This window comes from Euprymna scolopes, chromosome 36 (genome assembly GCF_053919585.1).
Source record: "Euprymna scolopes isolate OS-2025 chromosome 36, ASM5391958v1, whole genome shotgun sequence".
Lineage (NCBI taxonomy): Eukaryota > Metazoa > Mollusca > Cephalopoda > Sepiida > Sepiolidae > Euprymna > Euprymna scolopes.
In genome coordinates this window covers 61,026,386-61,049,276 of record NC_136517.1, presented here as the reverse complement: position 1 = coordinate 61,049,276, position 22,891 = coordinate 61,026,386, and the positions used below count along the sequence as shown (strand labels likewise).

The window sequence follows — 22,891 nt, the reverse complement described above, 5'->3', positions numbered from 1 at the left end:
GAATTTGTTTGACATATGACGTCTAATAAGTAGGGCTACAACAAGAGAATATTCTTATCATTGTTTTGACTCTCGAGTATATATCCGACATTGTTAGACACAGTTAATGAACTGAGAACCACATCATTCTATATAAAAGCATATAAGATATCAACAGACACACACTCGAGAGTCAAAACTATGAAAAGAATATGGTGTTGTCCTAGCCCTAGTAATAAGAATTATTGTTGATTGTAAATCAATTATCGACCTAAAAGTCAATAATTGATATAAATCAATTATTGATTTTTAGATCAATAATTGATTTATATCAATTATTGACTAAAAATTATTGACTAAAAATCAATAATTGATTTAAATCAATTATTGATCTAAAAATCAATAATTGATCTATAAATCAATTATTTATCTAAAAATCAATAATTGATCTAAAAATCAATTATTGATCTAAAAATCAATAATTGATCTATAAATGAATTATTGATCTAAAAATCAATAATTGATATAAATCAATCAGTGATCTAAAAATTCATAATTCATATAAATCAATTAGTGATCGATTTCCTTTTCAATTTCAGATTATACTCATGTCCATTAAGACTGAAGCCATTCATTCTTTCTTGGATTACATCAAATCTGGGTAAGTTTGATAATTAAATTTTATTAAAAAAAAACATGCAGATCTATTTCAGAATTATTCAGATGAGGATTTCATTTATGATTCGTATTATTCGGACAATTATTCACACAATGTTTCGACCAATGTTTCGGCTAATGTTTCGGCCAACACTCTTTAAACTTTGGAATCTTTTTGTTGGACTCTGATTTCTGCATTGAATTTCAAAACTTCAGTTCCATCAGCCATGACTGCATTCAAATCTTAAGTAATTCACAATTGTATTCTTAGTATCAGCCACACTAAGGATTGAACCTCCAACGTCTAGAAGAATGTATGAATTTTACTTTTTTACTTTATCCATTACATCATATAAGATATAAATAAGACTGTTTCGCTCTATCACAGCTCTTCAGTGCAGTAAGACTAACACCCATCCCGAACCTACAACCATCAAATTGATAGTCAGCAGTTCTACCCACTGGTCCATAGGATTGGTGCCAGCAAATGACCTCCTCAAATGTCTGTTTATATAAATATTGAATTGTCACTTTTACAGTGCTCGCTTTGTTTGTTTACAAGCAAAGAGCTTTAAAAAAAGTTTCAGTGTATGAAAAACACAAATATAATTATGAAGTCTTAATCGATTGTAATCAAGCATGCCAAAATGGCAGAGTTGGTCGAACTACATCTATGGCTTGGGCGTCCAAGCCATAAAAGAAAATAATTTTGGTTGGAATTTAATATTTTTATTTTCGAAACAAAAATTGGATTCTCTTTATTGGCCAGCATGATTCAGAGGAGATCACTTGATTATAATCTTCTCTACCACCAATAGCAATGGCCGAAGACTCTATCTGAAAGTACATTTTTTAAACTCCTCAGCCTAACGTTCACAGGAAATATGAGTTGGAACAATTACATTGAGAGCATTGCCAGGACCACTGCGAAGAAGGTAGGTCCTCTCTACCATGCTAGAAAGCTACTAACACCCGAAAGTATCGTGTACCTCTATAAGGCCACCATTCGCCCATGTATGGAGTATTGTTGTCATATTTGGGTTCAAAAGAGAGTCGCCAACCTGACAGGTCCTAAACTGTCATCTAAGCTTCAGCCTCTTCATGAAATGTAGCATCCTTCTGCCTGTTCTACAAGTACTTTAATGGTGAATGCTCCAACGAACTGCAAGCACTTGTACCCCTCGACGTAAATACCCCCGACAAACCCGACAAGCAGCTAAATCCCACCCCTTCACAGTAGAGATCCCTAGATGTAAGAGAGCTTTCTACTCCAGTAGTTTCTTCGCCAGAACCGCTAGACTTTGGAATTCCCTTCCGGGTTCCTGCTTCCCCAACTGTACTGTCATGCAGAAGTACAAGTGTAACGTGAACCGACATCTTGCTGCCCAACTCCCCACATAGTACCCCTGTAGCTTATGTCCCTGATAGTAGCCCCCTACATCAAAGTGGCAACAATGTGCCTTGTTTGGGGTGAAAATGTAATAAATTTTTTGTTTGTTTGTTTAAATCCGCCAGTTGGAAGCTAACAATCATTTCTTCCCTAGAACTTCCCACAAACTGGAATAAACTGTATCAAGCAATATTTAAGAAGAAAAAAAAACAGAACGACACCTGTATTTTTAAATTATGAGGACAAATATATTTGTTTATCGGTTGTGAACGAATGGTAAAATAGTTTTGATGGATAACGTCTGATAGAATCTAAGGGATATCACTCTGAAGCCAACTAAGGGAGATAACTCAATTGTACTTATTCGATTTACGATTGTCAGACTTCATTAAGAATTAAAAAATAAATTTATAATAAATGTTAATTTATTTTTTGAAAATTCAAATTAAATTTTGCTCATAAAGATTTTCCTGAAAAATTCTCACATTTATTTTATTTTATTTATTTTATAATTATATTTATTTTATAATTATATTTTATAATTATATTTATTTTATAATTATATTTATTTTATAATTATATTTTATAATTATATTTTATAATCATATTTTATAATTATATTTTATAATTATATTTATTTTATAATTATATTTTATAATTATATTTTACAATTATATTTTATAATTATATTTTATAATTATATTTTATAATCATATTTTATAATTATATTTTATAATTATATTTTATAATTATATTTTATAATCATATTTTATAATTATATTTTATAATTATATTTTATAATTATATTTATTTTATAATTATATTTTATAATTATATTTTACAATTATATTTTATAATTATATTTTATAATTATATTTTATAATTATATTTATTTTATAATTATATTTTATAATTATATTTTATAATTATATTTTACAATTATATTTTATAATCATATTTTATAATTATATTTTATAATTATATTTATTTTATAATTATATTTTATAATTATATTTTATAATTATATTTTATAATTATATTTTATAATTATATTTTATAATCATATTTTATAATTATATTTTATAATTATATTTATTTTATAATTATATTTTATAATTATATTTTATAATTATATTTTATAATCATATTTTATAATTATATTTTATAATTATATTTTATAATTATATTTATTTTATAATTATATTTTATAATTATATTTTACAATTATATTTTATAATTATATTTTATAATTATATTTTATAATTATATTTATTTTATAATTATATTTTATAATTATATTTTACAATTATATTTTATAATTATATTTTATAATTATATTTTATAATTATATTTTATAATTATATTTATTTTATAATTAGAACGACTAGTCAGCATTGTTTCAAGATTTTTAAGATGAGGATTGATAATTTACATGATTTCGATTATTCGGACTGCTATTCTCATCTTTAATTTTCACGATGTTTTGGCCAATCTTGAGCCTTCTTCAGCTGCATATTTTCAAACTCGGGAATCTTTAGGAATAAGATATTTTTTACTGAATCATTTTTTTAAATTCGCGGGGGTAAATTGTTTCATTCCATCAACCATGACCACATAGAAATCTGAAGTAAGTATTATTTGTCTTATTCTTAGTTAGTATCGTTTGTAGGGAGAATTGAGCCTTTGGATGAACACATAGCACAACGGATAAAAGTGTTGACTAACAATCAGTTTGAAGTGACATCCTTCTGGCGGTTTATGAATAAAACATGAGAAAGTATGATGCTGTTGAGCACATAAGTTGTTGGCGTTTGTTTTTATTACATAATATGACACAAGTTCATACAAATATTTGTGTATTACCATTGTTGTTTGATTTCATAGTTCATATATAAACTATACATATATTCAAAACATTCTTTAGAACAAAAAAAAACAAGACGATTAAAACATTTCTTACAATTATGTAATACAAGCAACTTGTCTTGCACAAAAGAATAAAAAGAAATTTAATTTTTACTTTATCTTCAAAATACCAAGGAGACCTATATTCTTCATTCTCTGTGAACCTCACAGGAGAGGTCTGACATTGGTTAATTCTTTGTATTCTCTGGTCCCTTTCAGGAACAATCAAGGAAAAACAATAAGTGATACTCAGAACCGATGTGCCACCAGAATCAGTTGCCACAATTGTATATGCTTTTGAAAATTGTCTAAACACGTTTGTTTGCTTTTTTATGGGAAAATGTAACTCGAGAGAAGTACTTTGTTGTAGATCATCCCTTACAGTTATGTAGCTTTAGGAAAGTTGAATGAACACATTTTAATTAGGAAAGTTGAATGAACACATTTTAATTAGGAAAGTTGAATGAACACATTTTAATTAGGAAAGTTGAATGAACACATTTTAATTAGGAAAGTTGAATGAACACATTTTAATTAGGAAAGTTGAATGAACACATTTTAATTAGGAAAGTTGAATGAACACATTTTAATTAGGAAAGTTGAATGAACACATTTTAATTAGGAAAGTTGAATGAACACATTTTAATTAGGAAAGTTGAATGAACACATTTTAATTAGGAAAGTTGAATGAACACATTCTAATTAGGAAAGTTGAATGAACACATTCTAATTAGGAAAGTTGAATGAACACATTCTAATTAGGAAAGTTGAATGAACACATTTTAATTAGGAAAGTTGAATGAACACATTTTAATTAGGAAAGTTGAATGAACACATTTTAATTAGGAAAGTTGAATGAACACATTTTAATTAGGAAAGTTGAATGAACACATTTTAATTAGGAAAGTTGAATGAACACATTCTAATTAGGAAAGTTGAATGAACACATTTTAATTAGGAAAGTTGAATGAACACATTTTAATTAGGAAAGTTGAATGAACACATTTTAATTAGGAAAGTTGAATGAACACATTTTAATTAGGCAGATGAACAAAAAATTATTTTGCCTACAAATAATTTAACATATCTGCTAATCAAGTGTATTTTTATATGAAACATGATGTACACATAGAAATGTAGAAATGTTTTCTTGTATGAATAACATAAGCAGCAGCTAGTGTATTATTGGATGGCGAAGAAATGCCTCCATTTTAATAGTATTCCTAGCCAGAATAGTTAGCATACATGTTTCATAGTATTTCATATAGTAAACGTATATTCCATACATATCCATCATTAAAGTGAAAGGGTAAAATCAACAATATGATTAACATGTTTATTATATTTGTTAATTATGAAAGACAAGCAACATAAATTATACAAAATAATAAGATATTGTGTTCTTATTTTACCTTTAAGATAACTAAGGATACCTAGATTCTCCATCTTATGGGAGCTCCACAAGAGAGATTGGACAACTGTGGTGTTCTTAATCTTTTTTCTTCCTTTTAGGCACAATCAAGGGGAAACAATCAGCAGTGCTCAGAATCGGTGCCCTGTGCGACATTTGTTTTTTACTCGTTGATGTGGATCAACTTTTTTTTCTTTTTTTTTTTGCAGACGAACACAATTAAACTTTACAGTTGCTATTGATTTCACTGCGTCAAATGGCAACCCAACCAACCCAACATCTCTTCATTACTACAACCCTTACCAAATGAATCAGTATGCTGCAGCGATCCATGCAGTTGGAGAAATCATCCAAGATTACGATAGGTAAAAAAAAAATGCTATTTCAAACATAAATATGACAGACCAAAAGAAATATTATTTCAAACATAAATGTGACAGATCAAAAAAAATACCATTTCAAACATAAATGTGACAGACCCCAAAAAATGCCATTTCAAACATAAATGTGACAGACAAAAAAAATGCCATTTCAAACAGTGACAGACCCAAAAAATGCCATTTCAAACATAAATATGACAGACAAAAAAAAATGCCATTTCAAACATCGATGTGACAGACCAAAAAAAAATGCCATTTCAAACATTGATGTGACAGACCAAAAAAAAATGCCATTTCAAACATAAGTATTGGATAAATTATCCGGCATTATAACAATCTTTGATTCCTTCTTGTAAGACATTCTCAGCAAGAACTCGCCTTACTACAACAATGGAAAAATTTTCCGAATGCTTAGTATCCAACAAACTTTCCATAGACAAAGTTTCTTTTCAAGGGTTTCCGACTATGGAATACATTACCTAGGAAATGCTTCCCTGTTGACTACAATTTGATCTTCTTAAAATTTTAAATCAACAAATTCTTGTCATAATGTTAAGAAAATTAATTTAAATTTTCATAATGCTTCAATTATGCAGAAATTACAAAACAAGTGTAAGTTTGTATGATTTACTTCTTAACAATTGTGTATAAAAGTATCAAACATGTCTTATGAATTCAGTTGTGCTTAGAAAGAGAAACAAAAATGATCTCGGCATATAATATATCGAAAATCTATCTTGCCCTCATTCACTCAAACTTTTTTGTTAATAAATTCAATATTTAATACAGTTGAAGAAGTGTCTCCTGATATGGTGAAAGGTCACTTCCTTTTCTATTTTTCTTTTCTCTTTTGAATTTTGATCTTTAACTCTCAGTATCTTCCTCGTTCATCTGGGCTGTTACCACTGATATAAACAGTTTTTTTTTTTTTTTTTGTATTTCGAATGAAGAAGATACACAATGTCTTGCAGCATCATATGAACTTAAGCAAAATCGATTTCACACAAATTTTTAAATTCATTAATTTTTGTTATACTATCTGATATTTGTCTCGCTTTTCTGTTCATATATATTTATATGCATTTATTTATTTATTATATTTATGTATATTTTTTTTATAATATGTTATATCTTGTAGTGATAAAATGTTTCCAACTCTTGGATTTGGTGCACGATTACCAGATGGCAGTGTTTCACATGAATTTGCATTGGTTAGTGACATCATCTTTTTTTCTTTTTAAATATTCTATATATGTATGGATACGTGCATAAACATTGTTGCAGAGGGTCGAAAGGAGGAAAGTACCAATTGCCTGTACAGCTAGTAAAATAGAGCCAAGGCAAAGTGGGATGACAAACAAAAGTGATCGGTTAAAGACGATAGATGTTATGCAAAAGGAAACGGTAAATCATATCGCAATGGAGATAGAGTATCAGGATGGATATTTTTTTTCTTACCTCTTTGAGGTAGGATGATGTGTTTTAGGTTGGTCTAAATCATACAGACAAGACAGGGCATCGATGTAGTACTGGACGTTGACGGGCACTGAAACTGGTAGCTTGACGTCAGTGGGCAGTAGAACTGGTGGCTGGAACTGTAGAAGTGAGTTGGAGCTGCTGAAGTTGTTGGAGTGAGCTGCGGTCGCTAAAGTCGCTGGAAGCTGCTGGAGTCAAAGCAGGTGCCAGAATTAAAGTGCCAGAATTGGAGTGACATGCTGAAGGTGGGGGGGGGGAGGTCCAAGGGACAGGCAATAGTAGAGAATGGAGTGTGCATTGCATTCTCATAGTTTGTGAGTTGTCCTCAATAATTACTTTCAGGTAAAAATGTTTGTGGTGTTTATTACTTGTATATATCTTAATCTTGGTCCACAAATAAAAGTTTATTGTTTTTATCTTGTGTTTATTTTTTCTTTAAAACTTGAAAAAGGTCGTTGCTATTTTAGCATGCATGGTCGTGCTGTATTTCAAGGAGTGTCAGCCTCTACCGACAGTGTATTCGAGTTTGTAAATAAAGTGGGAACAGTAATTAAACACCACAATAATACACACACACACACATACACACACACACACACACACATATATATATATATATATATATAGTTGTGGAAATTTTTTAACCTTGAAAACTATGTAAAAGATAATTTTTTTTTAATTTTAATTTTTTGTCAGTAATCCCAAATCTAATCTCAGCAATTGCTGAATCAACTTGCTTTCTCGAATAAAATGCATTTGGACATGATTAAAAAAATCCGAAAATTTTATTTCCTTTTGGTGGCTTGATTGTTGCTGTTTCTTCTGATTAGTTAAGAGCAAAAGATTCACTACAATAGTTAAGTGATTGATTTTGTATTACGAAACAGATACTGTGAAGAATTGCAAGTGTCAACTGAATTAAAGGAATAAATTGTAAGATGGTCAACATCGTGAAATTTGGAATATAGACTTTTGTAATTCATTCATTATATATATATATATATATATATATACATATATATATATATATATATATATATATATATATATATATATATATATATATATAATTATATATATATATAAATATTAAGACAGCCTATGTGAGTTAACTGGCATTTTAAGTGCATGGTATATATGTTCAGAGATGACCATTAGGATTTTCGCAGTAGAAAGTGCTTGCCTAAATTCATACTGATGGCCAAAAAGAAGTTTAGCATTAACTAGATTATGGACTAATGCTAAATTGATCAATGAAAGATTATTATATTTTGGAAAAGTGTACCAATGTTCTTGTTCTTAGTATAAGCATTGATTCATGCATAAGTATCCTCACATTTTTTATGGGTAGTATTCTAGTTGTATTATAGTTTCTATTATTTGATTTTCAGAATTGTAATGCAGTTAATCCCTACTGTAATGGCATCCAAGGTATTCTGCAGGCCTACTATGACTCACTGCAACGGGTGCAACTGTACGGACCGACAAACTTCTCCCCTGTCATCAACCACGTGGCTAAGTAAACCTTTATTTTCTTATTATCTTCTAAATATGAAGAAACATTTGATCAAATTTTGAGTACATTAGTAAGGGATTACTTAGGACCATTTTTTTTTACTTTAGAGTGTCAAATTATTATATCTTAACTTATTTTAGAATGCTAAAACCCATTTCAGTCAAAATAATACATCTAACAAAGAAAGGAATTAATCAATAAAAAATTGAAATCATCCATATTTTTTATGTAAAAAAAATTAACTTTTAAGAAATAGAAAACCTATAACGATAAGATAAATGTTGCATGAAAAATATTTATCAATTAATGTTAACCATATTTTTATTTTTAATCCTAGACCAAGTGATGAGGTCATAAAACCACTTGTAATTGGCCAAAACAATGAGTGGTTTTACGACCTTGTCACCTAGACTTGGAGTTAGTGTCAAAAGAAATTCGGTTAACATTACAAGATCATAGTGTAGTATTTGTTCTGATGCTACATTTCATCTTTTCTGTTCTCGGTCAGTAAAGGAGAAATCCTTCATGACTGAGACAATTTTTATTTTTCTCCTATCCAGAGTGCCCTTTTGGAGGGGTGCTAGATTTTCTCCACATTAAAAACCGACCTTGTGTCTAACTCTGTCCTCGTGGGGAAGAAAGTGAATCGGAATATTAATTGATTCACATATTTTTCAGTTGAAATAATTATCTCCCTTGAGCTGACAATTTGTCATCCTAAAGTAAAAAATGCCTTACTTAATATTTGTTGGAGTTTTCCCTCTTTCCTTTTTCTCTGTTAACCCTGATGCAATAGAAATTCGAATTCACACTGAGAAATATTGTCTTCATTGATTGTTCGTTAGAATCTGTAATAATGATATTTTTTTGGATCAGAAGTTAAATGGATATCCTGTATTGATGGCTTGGATAAACTTTGGATTTTTCTCTTTCAGATTTGCTTCCAGCGTTCAAGATGGCTCCCACTATTTTGTTTTACTGATTATCACAGATGGTGTCATAACGGACATGAACCAAACGATTCGTTCAATTGTTCAGGTCAGCAGGATTCTTGTTTGCCCAACACATAACTTACAAAAAAGAAGAAACAAAAAAAAAACTATTCATTTTACATTACGTAATCATTTGTAACTTACATACATAAAAACTGTCTATATTATTTTTCTCTTTGTTTGTCTGTCCGTTACACGTTTTCTCAGAAACTACTAGTTCAATTTGGCTGAAATTTTTATGGACCTTTACTAAGGTGCAGCAAACTAAGTATTATGGTATCAGTTCGATACACAGTTAGGGATTAATAAAGATTAGTCATCTTTTACATGGTGACAGTCATTCCAGATGAGAGATTAATTAATGACCAATTTTAGTTTAATATCTGCTAAAACGTAATGTTGGCTTACATTTTCTGTTTTAAATATTCCGGTATTGATAACATGAATCAAATAATTTGACTAAAACGAACTCTTTTTTTGTCTCTTTTTTCTAGGCATCATATTTACCAATGTCAATCATTATTGTCGGAGTTGGTAGTGCAGATTTTGAGGGTAAGTTATTCAAGCAACACTTTTAGTAGTAATTGACAATATTTCTTAACAAGAAAAAATATGTTTATAAAATAAAGATAAAAATTGGATTATAAAAGAAGTATTTTTTTATCAAACTCCGTCACAATATGGCAGGACTGATGTTTCCCAGGAAAATTAAGGAATCCAAACTGTTATTAATTTTAAATCTTTCTAGAAAATATTGAAATTTAAATTGTGCAAATTTATTCTTTTTAACTTTCAAAATAATGTCCCTACTATGCGTTGCTCAGAAGTCATTGATTTAATTTTTTGAAGCTAAATTATTGTTATGAAGACGTCGGCCAATTAGAAAGTAATTTATACCGTTAATTAAACCTTGAAGAAATCAGTTGTTATGGGCGGCTAACTCTGTCCTAATTCTGTTAATATGACCCCAAACAACTTTGTTTGAAAAAAAATCAATTCTCCAAAGTGTGAAAAAATATCAAGTAAAAAGTATGTGTACTGAAATCTGAATCCTTTCTATAAATGTAAAGTATGGAAGCACATACATGTAAAAATAGCAGCAATGGTTTTATGTGTTCATCATGTCTAAAGGTGATGTGTGCCGTGAATTTTAATAAAGTTAAATAATGAAAAAGAAGTAGAAGTAATAAATCATCAGTATTTGCCCTAAATGAAATAATTAGGTGTGAACCTTTTAATTATATGGAAGGACACTCTAGTGATCGTCAGTAGGAAGTGCAATCCTGAATAGACTTTGCATTCACTGAACTTGAACTAATCAGATTTTTATCTGTGGCCTTATCTTATATATCTATAAAGCTCCACACAATTCTATTGGCTGTGAAGAGCAAGCGACCTGCTACAGTTTGAAGTGTTCGATCACTAGTATTCATGCCGCATACTTTGTGATTGCTAATAACAGTTCGTCTGAAATGTCGTTCATTCTTGCTGCAATATATCGTCTCCGCAGCAAGTTTATCTCTCTTGAGATGTCTTTGCTGGTTTGGTCTCATCTTTCATCATCATCTAGATGATTTTATTCATAAAGCCATTGAGTCAGCCTCTCCTCAAGGTTGAGAAAACGGTATAGAGTTTAGCTGAAAACGTGGCTTATAACAGTGACACATGTTACCGAGCTCATCCAACATTCTCGTCTTTATGGGATTTACTACTGGAACCGTGATTTGCTAACTCATGTAGTTGTTGCTGCGATGAACCATCATGCCTGGTCAGTATTCAGGACATGACAAATTCTCTGGATGGAGCCATACCAACTGCCACAATAACAAGTAAAAGTATGTAGGTCTGGTTACTTTTAAGGTGTGTGAGCCTTTTCTAGTCTCGCACACAAAAACACGTTCACATTTCAAGCTATATTACTTGTCGCGTACATACGCGCCCACGTCCACACACGTACATATATTCACACAAGGACAACGTCACTTCCCCTTCCAAAGGAAATCCACACATGCGCAAAAGACCACCGGAAACAAGTATAAAAGGAAGAGACAAGCTGTTTCTAACCCTTTTCGGCCCAGCTTTCGAGCCGGTCGATCTACAGACCGACAGCGCGTACCTCACACCACTTTCTACTATGTGGGGCAAAAAGCTAACAGACCGTATGTACACATTCTCACTCTTTCTCTCTCTATCTACTACTGGTCCCTGAGAACACGTCAATCCTCTATCCTTTTCTTTGTCTACACGATGGACTGCTATTTCTCGTTCTATTACATTACTCACTTCTCTTCCCACACGCAAACAAATGATAGTGACCCGAACTTGAGATGAACACACATTTCCTTTTCTTTCTACAACACCAGTCTCGCAACGAACGATGGTTACATGAACACATGTTATATCTAAAACATTTGTTCTTTCAACAGTAAATAAACGACACGTTTATCTTATCCATCAATTGAGTCTTTGTTTCCATTCAATTCCATTCGTTTCATTATTTTTTCTTGTAGCGAGTTAGGGTATTTTATATCCTGGTCTGCAACAAATGCATCTAAAACCAAGCTCCTATCTTTACATCATCAACGTTCTGATCCCCATCTGGCATCAATTGAAATGGATGGCTCTCGACTAGGGGAAGCTCCATGTTTTGATAAGCTTCTGGGTTTGACCTTTACTCCTGATCTGAAATGGAACACGTACATCAAGTCTGTTGCCAAGGTCGCTGGGAAAACGTAGATTCCATGAACAAAGCTTCTTTCTTAGAAGTTCACGCCTGTGGAACTCTCTTGCATTTGCCTGTTTCCCACCAGACTACAACTTAGATTTCTTCAAGTCCAACATAAACAAATTCCTGTTAACCGCCTCCTTAAGTAAGACACTTTATCAAATCTCCATTACTAACGATTACTACGATATTATCCCATTGATTACTGTACATGCAATAACCCTTATCCCCGAGCCAGGCCTTGATAAGTGGTGACCTCCATGTAAAAACAAAAAGGGTGACGCAAAGATATTATCTGTCAAATCAACCCAAGATGGTTCCTAAACTGATTGACATTCACGATTCAAAGTTGGATAATTCAAGCATAGACTGAAGTTTATAAAAATAATTGCTGAAAGTATTGTGAATTTTGTCAACGATTCTATGGGTGGCATGTCTTTATTGCAGAGGAGGAGGTGTTATCTTATGTTTTATTATTGGGGCTAGAAGAACAGCATATTCTTTTCCTTGTTTTGATTCTCAGGTAGATATCCATTGATATCTTATATGTTTTTATGTAGAGTGATGTGATCCTCGGTTGATTAATTGTGTATAACTGCGTTAAGACAATGAAAAGAATAGTCTGTTATCATAGCATTACTTATTATTATAAACCTGTCCTAGAACAAATATTTTACCTAGTTGTCTTGTATTATATGCTATTGTATATTGGATATTTGTTTTTTATGCTGTTGTATATAAGATATTTGTTTTTTATGCTATTGTATATTAGATATTTGTTTTTTTATGCTATTGTATATTAGTTATTTGTTTTTTTATGCTATTGTATATTAGATATTTGTTATTTTTTGCTATTTTATATTAGATATTTGTTTTCTATGTTATTGTATATTAGATATTTGTTTTAATGCTATTGTCTATTAGATATTTGTTTTTTATGCTATTTTATATTAGATATTTGTTTTGTTTTTGCTATTGCATATTATATATTTGTTTTTTTTTGCTATTGTGTATTATATATTTGTTTTTTTTATGCTATTGTATATTATATATTGGTTTTTTATTTTGCTATTTTATATTGGATATTTGTTTTTTATGCTATTGCATATTAGATATTTTTTTTTTATGCTATTTTATATTGGATATTAGTTTTTTCATGCTATTGTATATTGGATATTTGTTTTTTATGCTATTGTATATTATATATTTGTTTTTATGCTATTGTATATTGGATATTTGTTTTTTATGCTATTGTATATAAGATATTTGCTTTTTATGCTATTGTATATTAGATATTGGGTTTTTTATGCTATTGTATATTAGATATTGGTTTTTTATGCTATTGTATATTAGATATTTGTTTTTTATGCTATTTTATATTAGTTATTTGTTTTTTTATGCTATTTTATATTATATATATTTTTTTATTCTATTGTCTATTAGATATGTGTTTTTAATGCTATTATATATTAGATATTTGTTTTTTATGCTATTTTATATTATATATTTTTTTTATTCTATTGTCTATTGGATATGTGTTTGTAATGCTTTTATATATTAGATATTTGTTTTTCATGCTATTTTATATTAGATATATTTGTTTATGCTATTGTATATTGGATATTTGTTTTTTATGCTATTGTATATTAGATATTTTTTATGCTATTGTATATTAGATATTTGTTTTTATGCTATTGTATATTATATATTTGTTTTTATGCTATTGTATATTATATATTTGCTTTTTATGCTATTGTATATTATATATTTGTTTTTATGCTATTGTATATTATATATTTGTTTTTTATGCTATTGTATATTATATATTTGTTTTTTATGCTATTGTATATTATATATTTGTTTTTTATTCTATTGTATATTATATATTTGTTTTTTATTCTATTGTATATTATATATTTGTTTTTTATTCTATTGTATATTAGATATTTGTTTTTTATGCTATTGTATATTAGATATTTGTTTTTATGCTATTGTATATTACATATTTGTTTTTTATGCTATTGTATATTATATATTTGTTTTTTATGCTATTGTATATTAGATATTTGTTTTTTATGCTATTTTATATTAGATATTTTTTTTATGCTATTGTATATTATATATTTGTTTTTTATGCTATTGTATATTATATATTTGTTTTTATGCTATTGTATATTAGATATTTGTTTTTATATGCTATTGTATATTAGATATTTGTTTTTTCATGCTATTGTATATTAGATATTTGTTTTTTTATGCTATTGTATATTAGATATTTGTTTTTTATTCTTTTTTATATTAGATATTTGTTTTTTATGCTATTGTATATTAGATATTTGTTTTTTATTCTATTGTATATTATATATTTGTTTTTATGTTATTGTATATTAGATATTTGTTTTTTATGCTATTGTGTATTAGATATTTGTTTTTTTATTCTATTGTATATTAGATATTTGTTTTTTATTCTATTGTATATTAGATATTTGTTTTTTTATGCTATTGTATATTAGATATTTGTTTTTTTATGCTATTGTATATTATATATTTGTTTTTTGTGCTATTGTATATTATATATTTGTTTTTATGCTATTGTATATTAGATATTTGTGTTTTTATGCTATTGTATATTATATATTTGTTTTTATGCTATTGTATATTAGATATTTGTTTTTTATGCTATTGTATATTAGATATTTGTTTTTATGCTATTGTATATTATATATTTGTTTTTTATGCTATTGTATATTGGATATTTGTTTTTTATTCTATTGTATATTAGATATTTTTTTTATGCTATTGTATATTAGATATTTGTTTTTATGCTATTGTATATTAGATATGTTTTCTATGCTATTGTATATTAGATATTTGTTTTTTATTCTATTGTATATTAGATATTTGTTTTTTATGCTATTGTATATTAGATATTTGTTTTTATTCTATTGTATATTAGATATTTGTTTTTTATGCTATTGTATATTAGATATGTTTTCTATGCTGTTGTATATTAGATATTTGTTTTTTATGCTATTGTATATTAGATATTTGTTTTTATGCTATTATATATTAGATATGTTTTCTATGCTATTGTATATTAGATATTTTTTTTTAAACAAAATATAAATAATAAACAAAATAATGAGCACATGTTATAAAATATAATTTGAAGCTTTTTACTAATCATCTATTTAATAGCCATGAATATCCTGGATTCAGATGATGGATTACTGCGTTCTGGACAACAAGTTGCCCAGAGAGATATCGTCCAAGTAAGTAAAAAAGTCAAACGATTCCATTGTTTGGTAACGATTAGAAGTATCAATTCACAACTCCAACAAATCATTCATTATAATCTGCACCGACAAGACACTAGCTGACGATGATAGATTTGAAATTTCAGAATTATTTTTATATTTTTTTATAAATGACAAAAAAGACTTATTTTATGTGTTAATTTAGATTAGAGTCTTTCTGTCTCGGTGAACAATAGACACCGTTTGTATTTGCGTCTGCAAAAGGTAGCATTTATAGGAAACCAAACGTTGCACAATCTTAGACTCACATTCTAGAGTATGGATGAAGATGAAGGCAGTATGACAAGGACCTAAAAATTTAGACAAAAATGACCGTCCTTTATTTCTAAAATTTTAACTGAAGAAAAGACTGTTTTGCATCATCATCATCATCATCATCATCATCATCATCATCATCGTCGTCGTCGTCGTCGTCATCATCATCATCATCATCAAAATAATAAGAATAATGATAATTATAATAATAATAACAACAACAATAATAAAATAATAAGAAGAAAACAGTGAGACAGATGACAAAATGAGAAAAGAAAAATGGGAAGAGAAACAACTACACGGAAGATTCATAAGAATGATAAAAGATGAGAATAACGAAAATACTTGAACATGGATGCGAAAAGGACATGTAAACTGAGAAACGGAATCCCTAATAACTGCAGCACAAGATAACTCGATAAGAACCAACCATATCAAAGCAAGGATAGATAAAACACAAGAAAACAGCAAATGCAGACTCTGTAGACAAAGAAACGAAACGATAAACCATATAGTAAGTGAATGCAGCAAACTCGAATAAAAATATATATAAAGGAATACAAAAACAGGCACGACCAAGTTGAAAGGGCAGTACACTGGAAATTATGCAAACAACTGTATTTTGAACGCACAGACAAATGGTACAAGCATAAGACCACAACAGTACTCGAAAACGAGAACCACAAAATCCTATGGGACATAGACATACAAACGGATAAACCTATCCAAACAAAGCAGAGAGCTGAAAGAGATTTGGATGATGAAGAAAATCAAAATAATACCTATAATAGTAGGAGTACTAGGAACGATTCTGAAAAACTTTGAAAAAAGATGGGAGAAATTGGAATCAGAGGAATGACTGCAAAGATACAACGACTAACAATAATGAAAACGGCTGAAATATTAAGGAAAACCCTTGAATGCAGAGACTAATACACATGAACCACATGCATGAGCCAGACAAACTGCTGCAGAAGCAAAGCATGAAGAAGTGGTACAGGAAAGGAAGAACACTGAAGCTGCATATCTACAAGTTCTACATCCCCATCACCCATCCCCTCCCATTGTCCCATCACTCAATGATACTGACATCAATGTCAGCGATGACACATGATAGTCACATTGTAGAGAGAATTCAGTTTTCCTCTTTTAATCACGACCTGGAAATGGCAAGAGAAAACGAACTCCAAAGCTGGGTTGAAAATAAAGTGTACACCCAAGTGCCTGACCAGGGCCAACCCAAAATATCCACAAGATGGGTTTACACAAATAAAAATGTCAATGGCAAAAAGGTCTATAAAGCTAGGCTTGTGGCGAGAGGCTTTCAGGAAAGGGATGCAAGCAACATAAGAAATGATTCTCCAACTTGCTCTAAAGAAAGTTTACGCATAGCTTTGGCTATAATGTCATCTAACCATTGGGTGTGTAAGTCAGTGGACATAAAAACAGCATTTTTACAGAGCAAAGAGTTAGACCGATTGATCTATTTGCATCCTCCCAAAGAAGCCAATATACTTCCAAGATATATTTGGAAACTCTCCAAATGTGTTGATATGGATTGACTGATGCATCAAGGTTCTGGTACCTGACACTCAAAGAAGAATTATTGAAATCAGGAGCAGTGGTTTCAAAATATGATCAAGCCATATTCACATGGAACTTTGGAAACAAGCTGCATGGTATTATGGCTACTCATGTTGATGATTTTTGCTTCACAGGCTCAGAAATTTTTCAGGGCAGAGTTATAGACCGGATTCGTCACTTGTTTAAGATCAAATCTGAGGAAGTTGCTGAGTTCCAGTATATAAGATTAAGTATAAAGAAAAACGGGAATGCTGTTTAACTTGAACAGGACGAATATGTCAAAAAGCTAAAGTGTATCCCACTAGAAGCAGGCAGAAATTTGAAAGATGCAATATCGTCAACAGAGGTTACTGAAACTAGACAATTGATCGGTCAACTTAATTGGTTAGTCATCCAAACCAGACCTGATCTTAGTTATGATGTTAGCGAGTTAAGTTCAATGCTAAAACAAGAAGATGTAGAATGCTTAAAACAGGCTAACAAGGTGGTAAAAAAGGCAAAAAAAGAGAAATGTCATATAGATATTCCAGACTTGGGGAACCTTGAACACCTAAAAATTGTTGCATACAGTGATGCTTCTTTTGGCAATTTAACAGATGGAGGTTCACAAGGAGGCTATATACTTTTTTAGTTGGAAGCAATGATAAGTATATGCCCATTGCCTGGCAGTCTAAACGTATTAGAAAAGTTGTCAAAAGTACTTAAACTGCTGAAACTTTAGCCATGGTTGACATGGCAGAAGCCTGCATTTTTTATCGAAAACTTTTGTTAGAAGGACTACAACTGAAAGATAATACCAACAACATTAAGATCTTCTGTAAAACAGACAATTCCTGCCTCTATGATTCTGTACATTCCTTAATGCAAATTTTGGATAAGAGACTTCGCATAGAGATGGCTATTTTAAGAGAAATGATTGACAGAAAAGAAATTGAAGAGATCTCTTGGATATCAACTTACAAATTGCTGACTCTTTGACAAAGAAAGGAGTTCCATCATTCAAGATTCTTGGGTTCATATCCGAACCAAAGGAATCCTCTGTATAATGTAAATACCCTGACTCCTTTTTTCTTTTGCAGATTAGATGATGCCCAACTGCAAAGAAGAGAAAAGAGGGGAACTCGTATAGCAGCCATTATTATATACATTCGGTAGTTAGTAAGGAGTCGAATAAAATATTCTCTCTGTATCTGTATCATTTATGTTTATATTTTTCTTTATACATATTAATAGTCCTGTATTTATCTACTAAAAATAATAACTAGCGGGACCTGTGAAAATTCGACAGCGGCATCTTTCATATGTAATATATTGCTGCTGGGTGTTCTGTGTGCGTTCAGCATGAATAAAGGCACAATCCCTCCTTATTAAAATAATAATTTTGATATATTGCCTGGGTTGATTATTTCATTATAAACACAGCAATCAATGAACTCACATTTCATCATTTTTCATAATTCTTGGATATCTTACTAATTTCAACAATCATTTTTCATAATTTTAACCCACATTATCGCCTCATCCTTACTAAAATAATAACTTTGATATATTGCCTTGGCTTATTATTTTATTACCAGCACATCAATCAATTCCAGGTATTCTCATAGTATATATGTTCCACCTATCTTATCCAATCCCAGGTGACACCATGTATTCTGCTAGTATATATCTTCCACCTATATCATTCGATCCCAGGCGATGCTGGGTATTCTGCTACTATATGTTTCCAACCTATCTCATTTTATCCTGGGCGACGTTGAGTATTCTGCTAGTATATATTTGCACTTATCTCATCCAATCCTGGGACTGACTTCATGTCCACCTCCCCACTGTTAAAAATATACATGTAATAAAGTAATGTTTAAATCGTAAACTGTTTCAGCCATTTCCGGGGCTGACTTCTTATCCCCTACCCCACTGTGTATATTAATACACATTAAATAAAGTAATGTCTAAAACGTAAATGGTTGCAGCCATTTCCGGGGCTGCCTTCATATCCCTCATACAATGGTTAAAAATATACATGAAATAAAGTAATGTTTAAATCATAAACAGTTTCAGCCATTTCCATCCCGGAAATGGCTGAAACTGTTTATGATTTAAACATTACCCTGGCTTCATATACCCCACCCCACTGTTAAATATATACTTGAAATAAAGTAATGTTTAAATCATAAACTGTTTCAGCAGCTTTTTGAAATTAATACATAAAAACATTAACACGGTTAGAGATTAGGCAACCGTTACTTCAACATGAATTTCTGAGTGTAGTATCAGTCTCAGCATTCCAGTGACATAAATCTCCCAGCTCCTTAAGAAAAGTTTTTGCAATTACTGCCATGAGGACATTAAGGATGAAAATATGAACTCAGAATTACTTGATATATTTACGTGATTTTTGAAATGTTACAAATAAGCCCCTAGCGTGCATTGATCCATTTACCTGATTTTTGGAATTAGCAGTACATCCATATGATTTTTGGAATATGACATCTTATGTCTTAAATATATTATATGCATCTTTTTTAACAGAGGATAATAACGTCATCACCGGAAATAAACACGTCAAACTATCATCCGCCTACTCAAAAAAAAGGAGGAGATTATGCCTGGAATCTCATTAAATACTCACCAAATTCATTAACTCACATTTAGTATAATTTATATATTAATATGATAGCGGGTGTGCTCTTAAATCTGAACCAATGAAATTTGCCAAAAAGCGTGACATATAAAAGAACACATACGCTATCATATTAATATATAATAATAATAATAATAATAATAATAATAATAATAATAATAACCTTAACCCTAAGCATTATATAGCTTTCAAACTTTTCCTTATTATTCCTCTAAGTTTTTTTCCTAATAAGCAGACCTTCCATTGTTTTTCATCAACATAAACAACTTTTTCTGTGCAGTCTATACGAAAATCCTTCGACAATATTGCTAAGACACAAATAAGAAAAACAGATCAATGATGTACTTTCACTCGAACGTTAAAGCTGTCTCTATTCTATTTTTTGTTAATTTAAAAAAAAATATTCTGCATTCATTTAATTTATGATTTTCATTAATTTTATCTTTTAATTTCTCTCCTGTTTTTTTAGTTTGTTCCATTTCGGGAGTTCATTGGTGGCCAGTACAGTAACAACATGCAAGTTAGTCAAGCATATTTGGCTAAGGAGGTTCTTGCAGAAATCCCAGAACAATTCTTGTCTTACATGAAGGCACATCGGATTGAACCAAAACCTCTGACAGAAAATTGAATTGCACGCTTTTTTTTTTTTTTTTTTGCACAGCAACAGAGCAAAATCAAAGAACAAATCATTAGAACATTTTTTTTCTTTATTCATTTTTGTTCATATCATTTTCATGTCAAATTTTATTTGACCTTCTTTCATTTTGATATTTCTTATAATTATTTCTTATGGTACTTATGTCTAGAACCTGACTCAAGTTTTTGTCATCATATTCCAGCAGGTTACAGTAAGCAGTCAGAAGATGCAGACACGATTAGCCAATCAGTTGTCAGCAGACAAGTTTTAATAGAATCAGGAAAGTCATTGCAACAATAAAAAAAAAAATTTTAATCGCAAATGAAGGCGTGCTTCGTGCAGTTAAAAAAAAAAAGCACTCTTCCATAAAGATTTAGCAACGGAAAAAACTCCCCCTAATCCCCAACAAAAAGAACTCAAAAGATTTAGCATCAACAAAAATGTTAAAACACATAACTTTCTTTGGAAAAGAAAAATTCATTGTTTATAATTATTTTCGGTTGTAAAAAGACATTTATTTGTAAGTTTTTTCTCTTAAGTAAAAAAAAAAACAACAAAAAGCAAAATGTTTACTTTTCTTGGAAAATTGTTTTTCATATAATTACATTTACATTTACAATAACTATTTTCTTGTTTTACAATTTTGCTTTGTCGTCTCTGGAAATCATGTAAGCTTTTCCAATTGCTTATATAATCATGCCAAAAGATGCCGACATGAAGTTTTGTTAGGTTCTGGATAAGTACCTTTGACAGAAAATTGAATCGCATGCTATTGCACAGCAACAGAGCAAATCATTAGAAATATTTTTCCCCTGTTCATTTTTGTTCATATCATTTTCATTTCATTTTTAATTTATATTTTTTACATGGCGGCCATTATTTAACTTTCCTCCATTTTGCTATTTCTGCTATCTTGCAGAGGGTAAAAGTAATTAACATCCTGAAGATGTGGACGAAAAATGTTTAAGACGGTTCTCAACAGAAAATTATACTAAAAACTCGAAAGTTTAGATGGGAAAGAAAAATGTAATATCTTAAAATTATTACAAATTATTACGAATTAATACGAATTTAAAAAATAATTTGTTTTTAAACAAAATATTTTACACCTGATCCAAAAAATTCACCAAAATCAGAGAATTATTGTATGTTAATGAAATTTTTAAATATTTATTAATTAATAGATGCTAACATGAAATATTTATTTTATTAAAAAAACTTTTTACAGTCGTTTAATTTAATTTACTCAAAGATAAAAATAAATATCCTGATTAAAAAAACAGCTACAAAAATCAGGGTGTAATCTCTTTGTAAAAGTGGTTACAGAGTTTCAACTATGGACATAATGAAATGTATTTGTCGGTAACTTAATTTATTACAAGAATGCAATCGCAGTATAATGGGTTTTTTTATTATTATTTGTTTCTTACTGGGGTGGAGGTTACCGCTTATCAAGGCCCAGTGAACATTGAAGGATTAAAGTTAATGAGCGTCAGGCAGTCCGCGAGACAGCACCGTGATTATCCGTAATGGTGGAACTTAGGCGGTGTTTGTTTATTAAGAGAACGGCTCAATGGGAACTTGTTTACATTAGACTTGAAAACGGCCATGTTATAGTCAGTTGGAAATAGCCCTGCAGTATTGTGTTCTCAGATGGGCATTTCTAAAAAAGACACTTTGATAATGGAATTTATGTTTAGTTTTAGGCATAGGAAATTGTTAGTTAGATGAGTACCTGCTGTGAATGTTCGAGGGGGGGGCATAGCTAAAAGCTCATTTGAGCAGCTGCCATTAAAATGATGATAGAGCAACGATATATTCGCTATAAGTCTCTTCTGTGAGAAACGGGAAGTAGGTGGAGAAGAGAACTTTGCCGACTAGATTTCAAAGCTGGTTTTGAACCTTTGTCCAGGTAGGAAAGAGAACACTTAGAAGCTTCTCCCCAGATGTGGGAACAGTACTCCATCTTGGAACGTATTTGACTCTTATACAGGTAAGAGATTGCATTGGTAATGAGATATTT

At 30.0% G+C, this 22,891-nt stretch overlaps 1 protein-coding gene across 2 annotated transcripts in view; it reads left to right on the top strand.

Annotated features, from left to right (window-relative positions):
- LOC145260531 (copine-8-like) overlaps positions 1 to 21,428 on the top strand; it is a 390,924-nt gene extending 369,496 nt beyond the window's left edge. For both annotated transcript variants that reach the window (XM_080118735.1, XM_080118734.1), the window contains 8 exons: positions 579 to 640; positions 5,552 to 5,707; positions 6,861 to 6,933; positions 8,590 to 8,717; positions 9,650 to 9,752; positions 10,201 to 10,258; positions 15,630 to 15,703; positions 20,701 to 21,428. In XM_080118735.1, the coding sequence (XP_079974861.1) occupies positions 579 to 640; positions 5,552 to 5,707; positions 6,861 to 6,933; positions 8,590 to 8,717; positions 9,650 to 9,752; positions 10,201 to 10,258; positions 15,630 to 15,703; positions 20,701 to 20,859 (813 nt within the window). In that variant the 3' untranslated portion in view covers positions 20,860 to 21,428. The remainder of the gene's footprint in view (positions 1 to 578; positions 641 to 5,551; positions 5,708 to 6,860; positions 6,934 to 8,589; positions 8,718 to 9,649; positions 9,753 to 10,200; positions 10,259 to 15,629; positions 15,704 to 20,700) is intronic.
- The last annotated feature ends 1,463 nt before the right edge of the window (positions 21,429 to 22,891 follow it).